Source organism: Sturnira hondurensis, unplaced genomic scaffold (genome assembly GCF_014824575.4).
Source record: "Sturnira hondurensis isolate 20B ecotype Veracruz unplaced genomic scaffold, ASM1482457v3 Scaffold0009719, whole genome shotgun sequence".
In the NCBI taxonomy this organism is placed as follows: domain Eukaryota; kingdom Metazoa; phylum Chordata; class Mammalia; order Chiroptera; family Phyllostomidae; genus Sturnira; species Sturnira hondurensis.
Window position 1 is genome coordinate 17,419,551 of NW_028082350.1, and position 19,945 is coordinate 17,439,495.

The window sequence follows — 19,945 nt, forward strand, 5'->3', positions numbered from 1 at the left end:
CAAAGGACAGCTCCTTACATGTCGGGGGCCCTCTCATCGCCATTTTCTATGCTCTAATCTCCGCTTTCCCCTTCTCCGTGCCTGATTTTTCTGCTCTGTACCTGGCGTGTCCCCTGAGGGGTCAGACTTCCCAGGGTCCCACATCAATAACCTATCATGTGATGTGCCCGAGGACCAATGACAAGTGCAGAGAAGAAGCCTTTGCCCGCCAGGAGACAGAGCGCATTTGAAACAGGGGCTGCTCAGAGACCAACAGTTTTCCAGCCAAGAGGAAGGTTCTCCTGCTGAGACTTTCAAGGTCGGGAAGCAAACGGCACCTTCGGAGAGGCAGATCGATGGCATCTGAGATACACTGTGGGACAGCTGTGTCCCTGGTCTGACCCATGTCATCGCTGTCACCTTCTGGGCATACAGAATAGAGTCTTCTCCAGTTACATCCAGTAATAAGGGCGTTGTTTAAGGACAGACATGGAAAGGAGAACAACGGAATGCCAAGGAGCCGACTGACAGCCAGGGTCAATCAGCCTCGTGGGAATGGGCATGCAGTTTGGGGACTGGAAAGGGGGTTCGAGGCATATCTGGGGAGTGGGTTTGGGTAGAGCCAGTCCCTGGGAGAGCAGGGGTTCCTCCACTCGCCCTTCCCCATGGGGACTCGGCTCCTCAGGGCTCCCACTCCCTGCTGCTGCCAGCCAACCGCCTCCCCCTCTCCTCCGAGTGTGTGTCGGTTTCTGCTAACTCATAACTTTTGCTTATTCATAACTTCTGCTCACTCACAATCTGAGCCCACTCAGAGCCTCTGCCGTCTCAGAGTCCCCACACGGGCGTTTTTAGCTTCTCTTCTGGGTTCCGACCGCCTCGCTCAGATTATCTGCAGTGTCCGCGTCCCAGACAGGCAGGTCACCAGGATGAATTCGCTACCATCCTTCTTGTCAAGGTCCTTGTAGCCTTCAGGCCTGGCCTCTGCCTTAGTGCTCTTAGTTGCTAAGAATCAATTTGGCTGGTTTAAGCAAAAACAGGAATCAATCAAGAGGATATTGGATGAGAAACACACTCGGGAAGTGAACAGCAACAATGGGAGGCTGAGCGGCCAGAGTCGCCCCAAGTCCGGCCTCCAGTTCAGCCCAGAGAGGGCACTGCCCCGTTGACAGGCAGCAGGGGCTTCGACTTGTACAACCCGGGCGGGGGGGGGGGGGGGCGATGGGAGGGGACCTCCCTGAAAGAGCGGGGACTGCAGCCTGCCAGAGAGGGTGGAGTTGGGGAAGGAACCTCAAAAGGGTTGCAGAATGGAAGGGACCAAGGAAAGGGGGCAGAAAATTAGCCCAGGGGGTCCTCCACAGAGAACCTAAGTGTTGCGACAACCGAGGAGGAAGGTAGAGTATGGGCACAGTCATTCTGAATGTCACCTTGATGGCAGCAAGGAAAGGTCGAGCTAATATTTTTAAGCGCCTGTTACATGCAGGAGAACTGCTAGGAACTGTGTGCGTGTGTGTGCGTGTGTGTGTGTGTGTGTGTGTGAGAGAGAGAGAGAGAGAGAATTTAGCCCTGACAATAACCTAACAAGGTGGACACTATGATTTCCATTGCATACATGAGAAAAATGAGGTTGAGTGACTGGCTTTAGTTGCAAAGATAATAACTCACAGGCTCAGAATTTAATGACTCCCTCTGGTTCCAAATTCCACACTTTTTCCCCCAGAAAAGGGCCTGGGCAAAGGCGGGCTCATCACGCTCAGGAGGAACTAAACTCTGTCTCCCAGGGGGTGGTAAAAAGCGCGGCCCCACTCCGCGGCGGGCGACGCGGGCCACGAGGAGAGCACTTTAGGGGAGACGTCGGGGGCGAAGCTCTTCACAGACAGGCCATGCCGCCCCTGGGCCAGAGCTGCGCTCCCCGGTGCACCTCGGCGTGGCGTGGGGGCTGCGCGGGACTCGGGAAGGAGTCAGAGGGAAGGAACTTGGGAGAAGGATGCTGTCGCCGGCAGAAGGAGGTGCCGGAGGCCCCCAGAACAGCACCCCTCGCCAACCCACCCCCTGCACACAGAAGTGAACGCGCCGCACCTGCCTTCTCCAGATGGGGCTCCCTGCGCAGACGCCTCCTCCTCCTCCAGGATCTTCCAACGCGGCGCAAGCTCCGCCCTCGCCGGAGCTCGGCTGGGGGGCGGTGGCTGGTGGGCCTGGCGCCCTGCCATTGGCTGTGCGGGCGGGAGGGGCGGAGGGAAGACCTGCGGTCCGGCAGACCCTGCCGCCGCCTCCACCACGGCTGGTGTTCTCTGGCTGCGCCCGCTGCTGCCAGTGCGCCCTGGGCGCGAGCTCCACATTCCCGCGGACGGCTTCTCGGGCGGGGATCGCCGAAACAGAGGCAACCGCGAGGAGCCCGGCGCAGCGCCGGCCCCACTCCGAGCGCCGGGGCGCCGCTGGGTGCGCCCCGACCTGCAGGTCAGTGAGGGTCTCCGGACGGGCCGGTGCGGCGGGGTGAGGGAGTCGCGGGGCAGGGACTCGCAGAGCGTCCGAGGGGGGCTCGCCCCTCGTCTGGGGCGTTCGGACTCCTCTCCTGGGGCAGCCTCGGGTCCCAAAGGCTCCGCTCCCTCCGGAACCGCCTCCCAGACACTCCCTGGCTCCCAGAGGTTTAACTCCTTCCTGGACACCCCCACTCAACCCCTCGTGGCCGGCCGCGTCCTTAAGGCCCCCCGGCAGCCTCCGCAGCTTGGTCTCCCGAGTCTCGGATGACTTCGCGGGGCTGCGCAATGTCCTTGGCCCCAGGATGACCCGCTTCGGTCTCGGACACGGGACCGCGAAGAACTGCCCTCACGTCCGCCACTGCGAAGATCGAGTCCCCCTTGCGAGCCCAGGCTGCTCCCCACCTGGCAGAGAGCGTTTCTGGGTGCGGTCTGGGTGTCCCCTCTGTGCTGTGAGCGGTCGTCCTTGTGTTTGCGTGCCTGTCTGGATTTCCAGGGTCACCGGTCCCTCCGGGGGACTCGCCACGCGCACGCTGGTCACCAGCCTTGTCCCTTAGTGCGCTCACGGGAGTCTCTCCGCCAGTCTTCCTGGCTCCAAACCCTGGGAAGTTTCGCCCAGGGCCGAATCCTTGCGCTCCCCAGCGGTGGTCTGCGGACTTCCCGGGAAGCCTAGTGGGAAACCATGAGAGCTTCCTTCCCCTTTCCCCGGGTCTGATGAGACGCCGGGGTCCCGTGTTCCCCTGTCGAGGTGCGCGGATCGGTGGCACCCTGTTGGGGTTCCGATTCAGGGTGTGCGGTGTGCCCTCCTCGGCCTGCAAAGGACACCTCCCCCCGCCCCCATTCACAGAAGCTCTCGTGGAAAACCAGGTCTGCGGCAGTACACGCGCGCTTCCCCCCCCCCTCCCCCGGGCTTGGGGTCGGTGTCAGACTCCAGTCTCTTTCTTAATGCCCTTCATTTCCTCTGCCCATTGGATTTCCTTCGGAGAATTTCCTGCCAAAGCCAGTCCTTAGTGGTGGTTTGTGTTGGAGAATGGGAGCCCTCGCGTTCGGTTCGGTCCCCATAGCGCGTGCCCGAGGGGCGTGAGAACAGCAGCCAACGCGCCCGGGCCACCGGGAGAGACGAGTCCCCACGAGTCCCCAGGGTGTTTGTCCTTCGGGTACTCGGGTGCTCGGCACTTTAGAGTTTCCGGACTCATTGTCAGACTAGAGCCCATGGGCAGGAAGCGAGACCAGGCGTCTCGCAGCCGGATGCACCCTCCTTAAAAGAGAGAGAGGGGTAATATTTAATTAGCTTAAGTTATGCATCTAGTCTAAGCGTTCAGCTTATTTGAGGTCTAGCTCCTGGAGGTTCTTAAACATATTTTGTGGCTAAAATGCTTCATTTTGCTAAGTATAGACGCCTTTTGTCCCCCACCCCCACCGCCCCTCGAGTCAGCCCTTAATGCCTAACACCCTCCAGTGAGTGTGCTAGGCAGATGCCTCGTAGCTGAGCTGTGGGCGCAGCCCTCCCATTGGGCATGTTCTGGTCACCTTCGGAGGCTGGGCCTGGACAGGAGGGGGGGCTGTCCACCAACTTCAGGGATACCTGGGAGCACAGAGCTCCCGAACATGGGTGGGGCATTTATTCTGTCTTTGCGTTGGGTGTTTGAGGCTTCCTGTTCCTTTGCCATATTTATGTACTCGTCTTGATTCCTCCTCACAAGGCCAAGTGCGCTGAAGAGCTTAACACACGCTCATGGGTCTCGTGCAAGAAGACGCCTGTGCAGGAACCTCATTCCGTTCTCCCTCCTGCCCTGCGCTCACTGGGTTTCCCTGTCTGGGGGTCAGAGGTAAACAGCCCTGTGGGGACTGGTGGCCCCAAGTCCCTCAGAGGGTTGGTCTGCAGGTTTCTCGCTTCCTTCCGTTCTTTGCCTCTAATGAGGGCAGAGGCAGGATGGCAGAGCCGACCGGTGAGGGGGATTAATCGTCCTAATCATTCAGTAAACTTCAAGGTCCGCATTTGTCCTGAGACTTGAAGATGGACCCAGCACAAGCCCAACTCTCTTACTCGGCCTTTATTCCGGATCAATGCTCAGGTCGTGTGATAACATCCATTGTTCTCTGAGCTAGCTCTTCTCCCCAAAGTTGTGTTTTAATATCCTTTTTTTTTTCTTTTTAACTTTGTAGAGTTGAAGTAAGCGTTCTTGTATGTGATGAGTTAGTGGGGAGAAGCAAAAAGTAAACTTATGACTTTGCCTTTGTGTTTTTGCTGACTTGGGCTTTTAAAACAGTCATTTAAGAACCTGGAAAAACACATCCCTGAAAGGCCCTGACATCCGGCCTTGGGGGAGTCCCACCTGCCCGGCCGCCCAGCTGCCGGCCCCCTGAGCCAGTCCCCCTGAGCCAGTCCCCCTGAGCCAGTCGGAAAACATTTGCCACGTGGAGCTGGAAACTGACAAGGGGTACAGCAGAAACACACCCTTCCCCTCACGGACATATGTGCTGAGCATATTGTGTTACTATGTTAATATGAGGCATCGCAGGCCTCATTTTTATAGGCTTGTGTTTTCTTTGTGGCAGATAAAAATAATACCGAAGCCTTTAGGTTGGTTGACGGAATAGGGAGCCCAGCAAAGAAGAAGCCCGGACTGAGTGTGCGCGTTGGCAGTGCTCCGTGTCGCCAACGGGTGTTCCGACAGACGAGCAGCCGGGGCTCAGGCGCAGGAGTCCGTGGCATGCCCGTGTGGGCCAGCTCAGGGTGTAGGGCTCGGCAAGTCCGCCTGTGCGTTCACGGTCCCTTCCGGCTGCAGGGAAGCTGTCTGCTGGGCCGCCTTCCCGGGCCCCTGCAGCTCTGGTTCGGGTCGAGGCCTGTGCAACCAGGGGATTAGCATTCTGAGCTGCTCAGGTTCTTGGCACGCCACGCCTCCTCCAAGAGTTGGTGGTGACTGAGATGCACTCTCATGTCCACCCTTGGGACTAGGAAACAGTCACTATTTCGTCTACACTAAGTTTTGGCAAGAACAAAAAAAATGGGGATTCCGAGAACTCAAGTGGCCACACGCAACGTCACAGCATCTCTCGGCACGAAAGGGCACAGTCCTGCCGACACGGTGCCGACATGTCAAAGCTCTGAATTCTCACCGGGAGCAGGGTAGACTATCGTTAATATTCCCTGCTTCCTAACTCTAAACTGTCATCTACTACGTCATGGGGAGAGGAGGGTCTTTCCGGCCAGATTGACGATTGGTGTTACGGGACCGACTGTTTTGGTGTTGAGATTGCTAAAGACAACCATGAGAGAGTCGGGAGTGTAACTGTTGTAATAAACCTGTAATAGTTGTTAAAAAGGGTGGCACAAGGAGACACACCTGAATACAATTTTTATAAAGATTTTTAATTTATTTATCTTTATAGGGGAAGAGAAGGAGAGAAATATCAATGTAGGGTTGCCTCCCGTGCATCCCCTGCCAGGAACTGGCCTGCAACCCAGGCATGTCCCCTGACTGGGAGTCGAACCGAGATCGTGTGGTTTGCAGGCCCGCGCTTAATCCACTGAGCCACACCAGCCAGGGCTGAACACAATTTTTGATGGGAGACAACAAAATGGGCGGCTGGAAGAACCTCCTTCAGATTCAGACAGACAGGAAAACAACTCAAACATAAGCCACTAAGGCAGTTCACGCAGGGAACACTCCGCACACAGATTTGCTCCCCAGGGGAAGCCAAAATAGCAGCTTTTCTGATTAGTCTGCCACGGCAGTCTGGTACGAGTTACAAGGGCCTGGTAACCTGTCCACTGCTGCCAATTAAACCGCCCTAACCCTTCATTTGGTCCCTTCATCTCTCCAGGATCCAGTCTGGGCCTCCAATTTGTCCATGGGACCCTGTGGGGCATGTATTTTGATCTATATGATGAATTAACCCCTAGGGAACAAAAGAAACTGAATAACTTGTTTTTTGTCCTTTTTAAAAAATAAATTTAAAAAATGTTTGAGTGACAATTGACATGCAAATCTTGGTCTCAGGTGTGTGCACCTGCAATCTAATCCAGGGATTAGACTTTATCATGTGACGTATGGACTGCGCACCCCAGTAAATCTAGAGCCCATCTGACACCACATGGAGTTTCAGTGTCATTGGTCCCATTTCCCACGCAGCACTTTTCACCCAGTGTCTGCTCCGTAACCACCGCCCGACTTGCACTATTTAATCCCTTCACCATTTTCACCCAGCTCCCCCACCCCCTCCCATCTGGTGGCCATCAGTCTGTTCTCTGTGTCCACAAGTCTGTTTCTGTTCTGTTTGTTCAATTATTTTGTTGTCTCGATTCCACACATAAGTGCAGTCATCTGGCACTTGTCTCCTCTGTCTCCTCCGCTCCGACTTCTCTCACGCACCACGGCCCCCTCGGGTCCGACCTCGGGTTGCTGCAGATGGAAGATTCTGCTCTTGTCATGGCTGAGCCATGTCCGTCGTACTGTATGTGCACACTGCTCGTTTCGTTATCCACTCGCCTGCTGACGGGCACCCAGGTCGTGTCCGCACCGTGGCCGTGGTAAATAATGCTGCTCTGAACGCGTGGTTGTCTGTCTTTCCAATGTGGTGTTTGGGTTGCTTTGCATAAACACCCAGAAGCGGAATTGCTGGGCCCTTCTGCCTCTTGTTATCTAGCGTTTGTTTTAAAGTCTGGTTTGTCCGGTGTAAATATTGCTCCGCCGGCTCTTTGTTTGTGTATTTCCATCTCCACAAAACCACGTTTCCGCCTCTTCACTCTCAGACTGTGTGCGTCTTTCCCCATCCCAACGAGTCTCTGGTAGACGGCACACGTAAGGCTCTTGTTCTGGGGTCTGTTCAGCCGCCATGTGTCTTGGCTGGAGCATTTTATCCATTCGCATTTAAAATAATTGCTGACAGATATGTAGTTATTGCCACTTTCTTACTCATATTTTCATCTTCTTTTTCTTCTTAAAGATATCCCTTTAACATTTCTTGTAGTACTGGTTTGGCAATGATGAAGAACTCCTTCAGCTTTTTTTTTCAGGCTGGGAAGCTTTTTTATCTGCCCTTCAGTTCATGCATGCGGTTGTACAAGCTAAGATTTCCTTCTTTCTTACGGCCACATAGCTTTCCACTGTGTAGACGGACCACGGCTGTTTCACCCACGCGTCTACTGACGGACACCTGGGCTGCTTCCAGAGCTCGGTGATTGTCAGTAATGCTGCAGTGTTCATCGGGGTGCTTACGTGCTTTCAGATTAGTGCTTCGGGTTTCTAGGGATGTATTCCCAGCAGTGGAATCGCTGGGCCATAAGGCAGTTCCATTTTTAATTTTCTGAGGAACCTCCACACTGCTTCCCACAGCAGCTGCACCAGGAGATTTCTTAGTCAAGGTGGTCACTGCAAAAATTATATGTGCCTCAGACTCAGGCACCTAATGATAATATTTGTTCACCTTCCTGTTCACAGTACACAAATAACAAGTGCTTGTCGAATGAATAACCAAAGGCCCCAAAGAACAGAGTTTTCCGTAACCGCAAGCAATGCCACTGTCCCGATACCTGTGTTATGAGTTGTTGTATTTTCTGTTGGGATCATGAGTCAGCCCTGCTACCTTTATTCTGCCTCATCTATTCTCACCTGAAACCATCCTTGCACGTCCAGGTGGATGCGGGTCAGCATCCCATCACCAGGCTCCCGCTTGCTAGGGACCGCGTGCCGGCTGTAGCGCTGGGCAGCGCTCGGCCCTTCAGCTCCCACTGTTACGTGAAATGAAAGGTAACCAAGACAACCTGCGTGACCTTCTTTCTCACCGGCGCTGTTGGGGGTGTTAACACACTGCATACGTGATCCCTGCAGCTCTCAGGTGCATTCAGAATTCTACTTCTCTGCAGCAGCTTCCTGAACACGCACCATCGCCTCCGTCATCACGGAGAGTAAGATCTCAGGCCGGTCAGTGCACAGATGCCACAGGAACAGATGAGCCCCAACACGCAGTGGTTTGCAACAGGGGAAGCTCACTCGGTGTGCACACTGAGTACTAACAAGGCCAGCAAGGAGGGGTGGAGGCGCTCCCCGGGGTCACCCAGGACTCTGATGGCGGAGCTGTCCCCGTTGCCACAGCAGAGGGGAGGGCTGTGGCCAGTCTTACACGGTGTGTTACATTTTCTACCCCTGGGGGCACAGGGCACGGTCCCCACACTTCACCCGCCCAAACAAGTCGCTTGCCTGCCCTCAATTCAGAAGGGATGGAACATGCAATCCTACCACCAGCCTGAAGGAGGCAGTAAGAGCAGAAACGTGTGGCCCGTGCTAATGACCATGAGACAGGCCATAACACCCTGTCACCCTAAGCCCCCACCCCGCACCCTGGGAGAGAAGGGATGCAAGGAACACAGTTTGAGACTTACGGGCATCGGTGTGAATTTCTATCCTGCCTCTCAGTGGCTGGGTGGGCTTGGCCAACGTTTCTTCATTTTCCCACCTGTGAAAGGGAGGAGAGGGTCACAGTAATGACCTTGAAGAACCGTGAAGATGAGAGACGATGCACACGCCCCGCCTGCAAACAAACACGCACACAGAATGAGCACATGCTTCTGTTTCATCCAAACCGGCTGCTCTGGGGCTGGTCCTTCCCCCACACTGGGTACCACACTGCGCTTCTGGGTACCCCCCCTCCCGCACCTGCTTCCTGGCTCCCCTGCGCCCTGCCCATCACGTTCAGGAGACAGGGACGAGGGGACACCCCACGAGTGGCAGACAGTAGCCTGCCACCCTATTGTCCAGCCTCCCCTTTCCGTCCCTCCTCCAGCTTGGTGCGTCTCAGCCCCTGTGCCCCAGCCCTGCAGGCCCCTGAAATGAATGAGAACTAAGACGCACTAGGTGAGCAGTGAGAGACCTGGAATGTGCACATCACACTGTGGCTGTTTCTGCAACCACCCAACAAACACAGGGCTCCCAGCCTAGAAGGGCAAGGTGGAGAGCTTGGCCTTGATCAAGGGCACAGTCAAGGTCAGTTAACTCTTGAATAAAAGATACGCACAATTTCCTTGAAAGAAATCCTACTCACTAATAGTTTTAAAAGAATTGTATAACTGTTTTCTATAGGGTCACCCGTGTGGTCGTCTGTTTCCTACAAATAATGCCTCATTATTTTTCAACTTTGCATCCGTGCACTTCTAAGTGGGAGTATGTTCCGGGGGAGTGTAAGCTGACCCTTGTGTACCTCCCTCATGTCGTTTGTGACAGAGTCTGGGTACCATGCGTCCTCTGAAATGACAGCAGGCTGTCGGGACAGGCTTTCCTCCCACACTGGGTAGCCTGCTGTGTCGTTCGTTCTGTTCCGTGTGACGAGAAGCATGGAGACACTTGCTTTGTGAAACAGACGTCTGACTGAGCTCACGGTGCCGCCCAGGACGGCTGGGGGAGGGACAGAGAGGGGGAGGGGAGGTGTGAAAGCAAGTCCATTGCTCTGTTCAGACCCAGGGTTAGCTGGGCTGCGCCAAACCCGCCTTCCTGTCGAAGAAGGCCGCGTCCTCTTTCCTGGCTCCCGCCCTCCCTGTTGTACCTGGAGTCCTGGCTCACGGGCGACCTCAGAGTCACAGGAGAGCACTTTGCCTCCTGGTGGGACTGAAGTTTACGTCACCTCTGTCTGTCCCTGACGTGTCCGGGTCCCTCCCTGGAGCCTCAGTCACACTGCCGGTGATGACCCGTGAGGGCAGTTGGCGAACTTCCCCAGGGCCCGTGAAAGTCAGGTTTCTGCCTCCTCGTTTCTTTAGCAGCTTCCAACATTTTGGCTTACTGACTGCTTTTTACAGCAAGCACAGTTCCCGATACCCTTGGGAATAAATTGGTTTTTTTCAACTTATACGTTGAAAAATTCCAAACCCACTGAAAAGTGTAAACAATGACAACACTGGACAACTACACGTCCTCTCCCAGACAAACCAGCTGTTCACGTGTCCACACCCTTTGCTTCATCACCTTTCGTTCTGGGTTGTGTGTCTGTGTCCGGCCGTTCCCATGTGTTTTGCTTTCTGTGGTTTCACTGTCCCGCAGTCAACCACAGTCTGAAAACATGAAATGGAAAATCCCAGAAATAAGCGAGTTCTACGTTGCGCACCATTCCGAGGAGCGTGTTGAGATCTCGCGTCTCCCCTCTTTGTCCCGCCCAGCACGCGAAACCCCCTTGTCCAGCGGCTCCACTGGGTACGCCTCCCGCCCACCAGCCCCTGCGGAGCCGTCTCCATTCAAGTCGCCTTCCTTTGACTGTGTCGCGGCCCTGAAGCACCAGAGTGTGACGCTCGCAATTCAGACCTGCCGAAGGGAACCTGAAAGTGAATGGTTCCTTCAAATGAAAAGGTATGTTTGTGGGGCAAAAACATAGCTTACACAGGGCTGGCCACTGTGTTCTCAGACACCCACCGGGGGTCTTGGAATGTACCCCCCCCCGAGGATGAGGGGGCGACTGCATTTGTTTCATTTTAGCTGAACCTCTCGAGGGTCAGTTGTTGACATGATGATACTTCCTGGCTGCAAACTTTAATATGCATTTCCAAATAACAAGAACACTCTCCTCTATCACCTTGGGAAATTTGATAGTGATATAACACAATTATCTGATGTTCAGCCTATATTCGAATTTCTCTAGTTGCCCTAATACCGTGATTTAGAACATATCAGTGTTGTTTATATAAATAACAATGTCATTTATAACAAGGTGGCAGGCTCCCAGGAGCCTGCGTCCCATTAGGGGAAAAATCTTGACATCTGCATCCTACTCATTCTGAGTTTTCGGCCAACTGCTAGATAATGGGACGTGGCCAACACTTGTCCCACTGCCCATCAGTGAGCGTTATTCTCTGGACCGCCCACTTCCCAGTGGGGCCACCCCACACTCTGACGGCCAGCCACAGAGGACTGAGAGAATGGGAGAACTTGCGTAACAGAATCTCTGTGTGTACGTTATACGGAACACTGGGCTAGGGGCCAGAAGAGACGGGTGATTCACACACCATGCAATCAGCAAGGCCCTATTTGTGGCTGTGTTCGGAGGGACAATGGTTCATTAATTGTGGCAAAGGCTGTGCCTTCATTAAAAATGTCGTCGTTGTGTTGAAGGCTCAGCAGGCTTGATCCAGCGGAGAGATGCCAGGCTTAAGCTGCTTACATATACTTGTGATGTCCCAGTTTATTTTTAAGAAATAGCATATAAAGCATCTTAGTTTAAAGAAATACATGACTTCCCTGGCCGGGTAGCTCAGTTGGTTAGGGTGTCATCACGACGCTCCAAGGTTGCAGGTTTGATCCCCGGTCAGGGCACAGACAAGAGCTGACCCATAAATGTGCCAATAAGTGGAACAATGAATCAATGTTTGTCTCTCTCTCCACTCCCCACTCTCTCTCAAATCAACAAAAAAGTTTAAAAAAAGAAATGCATGACCATAGTTGCCAGTAGAGATAGGTATGAGATAGGTATAATGACTTCATTTACTAATACTGAACTTCTTTGCAGACAACCTATGTCATCATCTTTTTTTTTTCCAAATTGTACCTGTAAGTGTGATTTTATGGATAGGGAATGGTTATTGGTCTTTGCAATACTCTTTGGGCAAAATAGAGAACTAGATGCTTAAGATAATTTCTGTCTCTCTGTCCCTGGGCCCCAGTCATCAAGACATTTTAAGTGGAAATGAAGTTTGGGGTTGAGCGTTCGAACTGAATGAAGTATTTAGCACACACCCCTTCTTGTGAGGGGCAAGTCCAGGAGCCGGATGAGAACTGACAAGGAAATGCACAAAAGCCACAACAGACACACGTACAGACACACGTGTGGGTGTGCAGGTCCTCACGGAACACGCTGGCATGGATGCCCATGGGAGCTGGAAGAAAGTGGGACCCATGATGACAATAAGGGGTGACCTGGGCACAGGTGTGTTTAAATAAGGGGGAGCAGTCGGGAAGGGAGAAGGAGCGGCACTGGTGTGGGGTGAGGCAATCTCACATTTCCTTCTTATTGTGTGGCCTGTGGCGGCCCACATTTGAGGAACCAGCTTAAGTGTAGAGTGGGCTTTGAGAAACCATTACACAGGAACCAGACGTCCGGGCTCCTCCCTGTTCCCTTGGAACATCTTTGAAAGCACCCAAAGGCCCCTGGAGCCCGAGGGAGTGGCTTGGGGACACCCCTTTGTCTTCTTGTAAAGGTTAAAAGGAAAAAGATTTGTGGCAATCACAAGAATAAAATCTTTCCAAATCTCATCTCTTGTAAGGGGACTGTTCCCTGATTGGACAAAAATATACATATTAGATGCGAATTACTTTAACGGTGGAGGCAGAATGAGAGACAACAGAAAAGAGGAAAACACTCCTCCAGGCTGATTAAAAATAAGCATGCCGTTTTCTTCTAATCCTATGATTTAACCAGTTCTAGCCACTGCGGGAATTAAACAGGCTGTTCTTAACACACGGGGAAGACCAAGGCTGGGTGGAGGACAAGAGGCGAACCGGAAAGGTCTCATAAAAGATGCTGTGACATCTTGCGAGGCCAGTCTTGCTTCCTACCTTCTTTCTTCCGGCTGACCCACTTCACCCTCGCCGACGGCCTTCAAGTCGTTCTCTCTCCAGGCGTTTGCTTTTTCTTTACCCGAAGTGTCCAGCCAGTGACCTTTCTCCTGCTCCCTCAAAGTTGCATCCCGAAAGTGGCATTGCCCAGCATCTTCTTCATCAGTGTCTGTTTTCTCAGCTTTTCTCATTTTGATTTAGGCAATTCTGTCAACCAAGATGGGTCCTGTCTCCCTCCAGCCCAGGATAGAGCCTTCCCAGGCTTTACTTTTGACCCGTTTATCTGGAAAACTATCTATTTAAATTCTTATTCTAAGGCAGCATCATTTAAAACAATAATTATCCTTATTAAGGCAGAGAGTTGGGCGTAAAATCTTCACCTAGAATATAAACATAGCAAAAATTTATGAAGAATAATACAGTAGTTTGATTTTCCCATGAAAACTGAGCCAAAGCAATGCAAGGGAGCTCATGTCCATAAATACTCTGGAGGCTGCTGATGCGAGTCCTGGCCGGCAGGATCCATGTGTCGTGGCTGCGAGAGACAAATCCACACAGACTGCAGAGTCCTGTGGAGAGCAAGGGGCGGCACAGCCGCTCTCTGAGAGAGAGAGAGAGAGGGCCCTGGCCCCTCCCTGGACAGGCTTTTATTGCTTCTCTGGGTACATGACATGGAGGGTAGTCCTCATTTACTATGCACAGGTTCACTGCAGAGGACTACCTTTTACAGATAGCAAAGGAAAGAATGCTGCTAATTACTTGAAAGAGAAGAATGTTGCAGACCAAGGGGAAAAGTGGTTGAACTGGTCCCACTCCATACTTGGGAGGGTTAGCTCAGATTTTAGGAAGTTGCAGTAAGCCCTTCTGGCCTCAATTCAGGGTGAGGGAGTTTTAGCAAAAGCAAGTCTCATAGCAGTGTAGGTGCAATGCAGGCCTGACTCCCCACGGGAGAACCTCTCCGTGGGCGTGGTCCTGCGTGCCGCGTGGAGGCTGAGCTACCTTCCTACGCCACGCAAAACGGCTCCCTCCAGGCTACACAAGCCAGATGATCCAAACTGGTGTGTTCATGTTCCCGTTCGAAATGCTGTCTGTGTTTTCAACTTCCCTCAATGCACACTGTTTTATATACCAAGAATGTTATATTCTGTGGATGATGCCTTGTGTGGGTAGCTAATTTTTTAAAGAGTTAGAACAAAATCATCTGTGTACTCTATTGGGTTATTACCTACCATTTAATTATTTTGCTGAGGGAGTATCTTTGTGGGCCTGTGGCTCACAGACAGAGTCGCCAGGGAGAGTCGGAGGCCGAGGAGGCTGGACAGGATCCAGACAACCTCCTGAACTTCCCAGAGGTGGGTTTGAGAAGAACGCACGGAGCCCAGGCGACCACTTAGCCCTTTCTTTAATTTCCACCCCCGTTCTGTGAAAAAGCGCAGACTGTATTTTCTGATCCTTCATTTGAGCGATGAGTAGAGGGAGCTGTTAATGTTCACTTTTCATCCCTTCATTGTGCAGCCCGGGCCCATGGATTCCGGAGCATTATCCAGAGTCTCCGTCTTCCACATTTCTCTCTCGTTCAGTATTTGACAGCAGATGGACTCAGGGTATTTCCTTAACTGGTTTTGTTTTTCTATGGGGCCGATACAAAGGATCATAATGAGATTGTTCTCATTTTCACACAAAATACTACTCTCTAAAGAAGTGTTCTGATGAGTAAGAGCAGTTCTCCAATAGGCAAGACTATGGATGTCTGAATCAGCTCTGCATAAATGGAAGATCATTAACTGTTGTTACTATTGCAAGCCTGCAGGTAAGTGTTTGCAGGTGAAGACTTTCATTGAGAGAAGAGGGCGTGGGAAGTATGTATGGTTGGCACTGACCTTCTGTCACCTGCATGACCCCAAGGGCCACCAGGCAAGGAGAAGGCACTCGGGGAGAAGGGAAGCGCGTGGGCACTTCACACAAAATGTGCCATTTTCTCAGTGCAGTGGAACCGCGGTTCTCAGACTCCATTTGTTTCAGAAAACTGTTCGAGAAGTGATTTTTTGGAAACAAAATCTCCTTTGTCACCTGAGAGATGCATGACTGATCACACTGGTGCCAGCATGGGCGGGTGGTCGGTGGAGAGTCAAGTTTTGTTGGACAACCGAGCCCTTCTGTCCATGGACGGCTTGTCCCAGGGCCGGCCGACCACCCTTCACTCAGTTGTGGGAGGACTGAGGTCCCACTGGGACTGAAACGGCTTTGCTCAGGCGTGACAGGGACCCTTCCAGGTTCTGAAAACAGTGGTCACTGTGCGTTCGTTCACAAAGAGAACCAGTCTGTCACCTCGAACTACACATTACAGCATCAAAGTCGACACTTGTCCAGCGGAAGAAAACATCCCACTACGTCAGGGGAAGACCTCATCAAATCGTTACCGTGGTCGCGGAGGACCCCTTTGGACAACAACCCGGGGGGGCGATAAGGGGCCGATGGGGCGTTGCGACGGCCAGGGCACTCTGGTGTGGCATCTGCGATGGGGGAAGCGGCTTGTCCCAGTTTCCTACAACCAAAGAGCCTTTTGCACAGTCGTCCTTCACGTGGAAATGCGTGTGAACACAGGTCGCAGCCTGAGAGGCGGCTGGGACAGAGCTGAGACCTGCCTGGGCTGTTCAATCTGAGAAGAATGTCATCAACTCAAAATGATCTCCAACAGGGCATGTATACCGTGCTGTTTGGGAGCCGGACAGCGAAATGAGATTTGTGTACATGTCATAGTAAGCTGAGAGGTGTTCGGGAGTACTATTAAGTCTGAAACACTGGAGGGGGGGGTTAAAGATGGAGAAGATAGTGCATCATTGAGGGTCAGACACATACACAAGGTCATTTCTACCGTCTTCCAAGGCCAGACACTCTCCCCGCATCTTCCGAGCCTCTTCCCCTATGACATCCCGCGGCCATCAGCCCGCAGTGGGCCTCTTGTCTGAGGAAGGCCATCTCCAGGGTGTGTGTTTGGAATGTGTGCCGTGCGCAGAGATGCCTATGTTGTAACTGGCAGTCCAGTCGGTCACCAGCTATGGGCTGTCACTGAAGTGCTAATACTCCAGTGTCACTGACTGCACCCACAGCCCCTCCCCCCAAGAACAGGACACAGGCTTGGGGACAGAGTGGGGCTTTTAGCAAACTCGGCCACTGCAGCCGAACGTCAGCTGCCCACGTTGGGACCATGGGGCCGGCTGAGACTTGGATGCCCCTCTGGTCCTCCCAGGAAGGTTTTCAGAAAGAACCGCCCACTGGGGCCTCCCTTGGGGCAGCCCTCGACACTTTGCTGAGGAAGATTATGGACAAGTGACCAATTTTCAATTGTGTACCTCCCGGAAGGGGAGGAAATACGAGTATCGTTGTCCCAACGAGAAATCAAGTGTCAGGATGGAGCCGTGAGCCTGTCCTGGGGGAGCACCAGGTGGGAACTCGTCCCCCGAGTCTTTTCTGCTTCCTGCCACGGTGGGGAGGACCCAGGACACAGTCCCAGCGTGGGCTCCAGCCACTTCTCAGCCCCTGTCCCGCAGTGGAGGACGCCGAGCGACTCGCCCAGGCTTCTCGGCCTGGCTCCCTGCCCGGCCCAGGGGGAGCCCCAAGCCCCGCTCTGCCCGCCTCACAGAGCGGTTGGCATGGGATGCACCAAGTGCATCGTCCCTGTCTTGTTCCTTTGCCCACACTAGAAAAAGAGACCGCCGAAGCCCTGCTCCCCAACAGTAGGACAGTTGAGACCAGATGGGACCAGGCCGAGGGGGTGCAGAAGCCCAGCATCCTGGCGTAGCTTCTGATTAGATGCTACTTTGTCAAATCAACCAGGCTCTGTTTCTCCCGAGCTGTGTCTTCCGGGTCAGCCCGGGAGCTTTGCCCCCTGGTTTCCCCTCCCACACATCACGCTGCCTCTGAGAGTCCCGATTTCCTTGAAGGTGAACGTGTACGTGTTGTAAGAGGCAAGATATTGCCAAATCCGTGTAACACATTTGCGGCGTGATCCTCTCTCTCTTATTTCAGGATCGCTAGGAACCGGAGCAGCCTAATGAAATTAAAATCACCAGGCAAAGCCGAATGAGTAGGAGTCAACTTATTTTAGGAGCTACACACTAAGACACTACTCAGAGGAGCTCAGTGAAAGCCTGGGTGACACCAGAGAGGGACAGTCCTCGCAGGAGTGTCCCTTTTCCCCAGGGATCATGGGTGCCGCTCCGCTCGGGCTGGACACCAGTGTCGGCCCCTCAACTAATCAGCCGCCTCGTGAGGCTTGGAGAACGGAAGGGAAAGGCGGGTTTCCGAGGTGCGAGGCAGGGCGGAGTCTAGAAAAAGGGGAGCCCAGGCGGGGCGGGGGGTGGGCGCGGCAGGGTTCACACACCAGCCTTTCTCCGCATCTCACTCGAAGAGATTTCGAGATTCGCATCACAACCATGGGATGCCTTCCGGAGCCAGGAAGGCAACTTTTCCAGCCTTAGAAGAAAGAGAGTCATCTATGGGGACATACTTCCTGCCCCAGGCCGCGTCCTGGGCCCCCGGATGGACTTGGCGGGCTAATGGGCCGGTCAGAAACCAAGGGTGACCTCCAGTCACAGGCAAGGGCATCTGGGACACGCCTGGAGCCTGGGGACTCGCCCTCTGTCCCCATTACTCCTCACCCATCTCTGCCCACTCTGCTCCTGGGGCTCCCGCTGGGAGCGGGCGAGGAGGCAGGGTCTGTGGAGAGTGTTCCCTTGCTGCCTGCAGGGACAGAATCGCCCTTCTCATCCCCCCGACAGCCCACGCACACACCGAGCTTGGCTCCACCCTTCACGATTCACAAAGTGCTTCCACTCTATGATCTCGGCCCTGCATCCCGGAGAGGTGGTGGGGCCCGGGCCACACAGTTTACCAAGGAGAAAACAGGAGCCCCGAAAATGCAGGCAATTTGCCCAGGTTCCCCAAGATCGAGAATTCAGGCCAAAACTTCGAGTGTTGAGACAAACCTTGTCCTCTTTCTGCCCTTCAGAGGAAAGCCAACTGTTGCTCCGAGTTAGTCTAAAGTTCTGCTCACTGCAGAAGCGGACATGCAGGTGCAGCTCGACGGAAAGAGACGGGTGGAGACGGACGGTCCCTGGCGTTAAGGAGGTGCGTGTTTACGAACAGAGCGGCAGATGCTGAGTGTTCACGCGGTGGTTCTCCACAACGGGCTGGAGGGAGCTCTGGTCTGCACTGGGCGGGTGCCGTGGAACGGGCAGAGCTAACTTCCTGCGGAGCGAGGTTTGCCACTAACTTTCCGGGTCCCCTCCTCAGAGCATCCACGTGGAGCATCTGATGAAATCATAGTGGGGGGGCACACGTCAGAAATGTATTTTTCTGTGGAGGAGAACTAGAGACAACTGTACTTGAACAACAATTTAAAAACGTGAAGAAATAAATGGAAAGAAGAAGAAATGTGTTTTTCCTTGTCATTTTATCTTCAGTGCCTTGGAGGAACTGCAAAGACGGAACAGAAGTTCATTTTGGCAGCATCGCATGCACTGTGAAGAGCCCTGCTGCCCCCGGGGGGTTCTTCCCCCCACCCCCGTGGGTGTCACAGTGAAGCCTCCCTGACGGGAAGACTGACCGTGGGGTTTGGATGTGGCATTTTCTGAGTAACACATGCAGACGTGTGGGTCTTTGTTTTTTTCCCCCAGGGTTGGCGGACTCCTGATCCGTGGCAGCCTCGTCGGAAAACCAAGACGACCCTGTTGTGCTGACTCAGCTGCCTGACGTTTTGGCCACAGCCGTTGGGAAAACAATGCCACTTCTGTCCCCTGCGACCCCCGCGTGAGCCCTCGGCACCTGCGCCCCCACCTGCCGAAGGATGTCTGGCGCGGCCCCTTCGTCCGTGTTCCCGGGCAGCGCGGAGAACGGGACGTTTCTCCAGCTGTTCCCCACCTCCCTGTCCACCTCGGTGGACCCATCGCCCGGACGCCTGTCCAGTGTCTATGTGTACGTGTCCATGTTCCTCAGCCTCTTAGCGTTTCTGCTCCTGCTCCTAATCATTTCCCTCCAGAGACTCAAGAACGTCATCTCCTCCGGCTCCTCCCGCCCCGAGTGCCCCAGCGACACCGGGAGCTCCCTGGCCAACCTGGAGGTCTGCAGCATCTCCTCCCAGAGGTCCACGTTCTCCAACCTCTCCTCGTGACGAGCATGCACAGCCCGGCCTGCCCCAGCGGCTGCGGTTGTCCCTAAGGGTGGGGGGGTCGCCTCAGGAGAGAGGAACGGCCCTGTTTCATTTCTGTCAACCAGTCAGACCTGTTTCTGCTCCTTCCCCACACTCCTGTCTCCACTCACGACCCCTGACCTTTGTGAGTAGAGACACTGAGGCTGACACGTGGGTGCAAGCCACTGAGGGGTAGAGTCTCACACAAAGCCCCGGATGGATCCTGAGTGCACTTCTGGGAGGTCAAGGTCATGCCACTCTGCTGGACACCTGACGCAGAGGTCACCGGAGGGGCCTCGCAGCGGGTGCTGGCTGTGGAGCCTGCCTTTTGTTCTCACGCACAACTAGGAAGCCCACCGAGCCAGCAAGACCGGACACAGTGGAGCCAGAGTCAATGACAAGATAGTTTCCATATTTAAAAGGTAAAGGGGAAAACACCAAATGTTTTTTTTTAAAAATCAGTGTAGATTTCATGTATCACATTTCTAAAACTGGAGGCAGAGCTCCGCTAAATGTTCCCTTGAATGTCACTGTAGCAGGTGAGAATGGCATTTATCGGCGGAGGAAGTCTACTGGGAAGGGTTTGGGAGGGGCTGGGCTCAGGAAGCCAGGCTGTGGGCCGAGGGGCGGCCGTGATGTCTGAGCGCGCCCTCCCCCCGCAGTTTTCCCTTCCCTTACAGCCCCAACGCCGGGCAGCGGGGGGCTCTTCCCAAAACTGCTGCCCCTACCGCTGAGAGAGGCCCCAGGAGCCAAACCCAGAAGCTGTG

General features: G+C 53.9%; 1 protein-coding gene across 1 annotated transcript; it reads left to right on the forward strand.

Annotated features, from left to right (window-relative positions):
- Window positions 1-2,265: 2,265 nt before the first annotated feature.
- SERTM1 (serine rich and transmembrane domain containing 1) lies at window positions 2,266-19,209 on the forward strand. Its single transcript, XM_037057374.1, has 2 exons — window positions 2,266-2,433; window positions 18,667-19,209. The coding sequence occupies exon 2, from the start codon at window positions 18,837-18,839 to the stop codon at window positions 19,158-19,160; it is 324 nt and encodes a 107-aa protein (XP_036913269.1). The 5' UTR covers window positions 2,266-2,433; window positions 18,667-18,836; the 3' UTR covers window positions 19,161-19,209.
- The last annotated feature ends 736 nt before the right edge of the window (window positions 19,210-19,945 follow it).

Excerpts from the sequence above, each read along its gene's own strand:
- SERTM1 (XM_037057374.1), top strand. The coding sequence starts at position 18,837 with ATGTCTGGCGCGGCCCCTTCGTCCGTGTTCCCGGGCAGCGCGGAGAAC.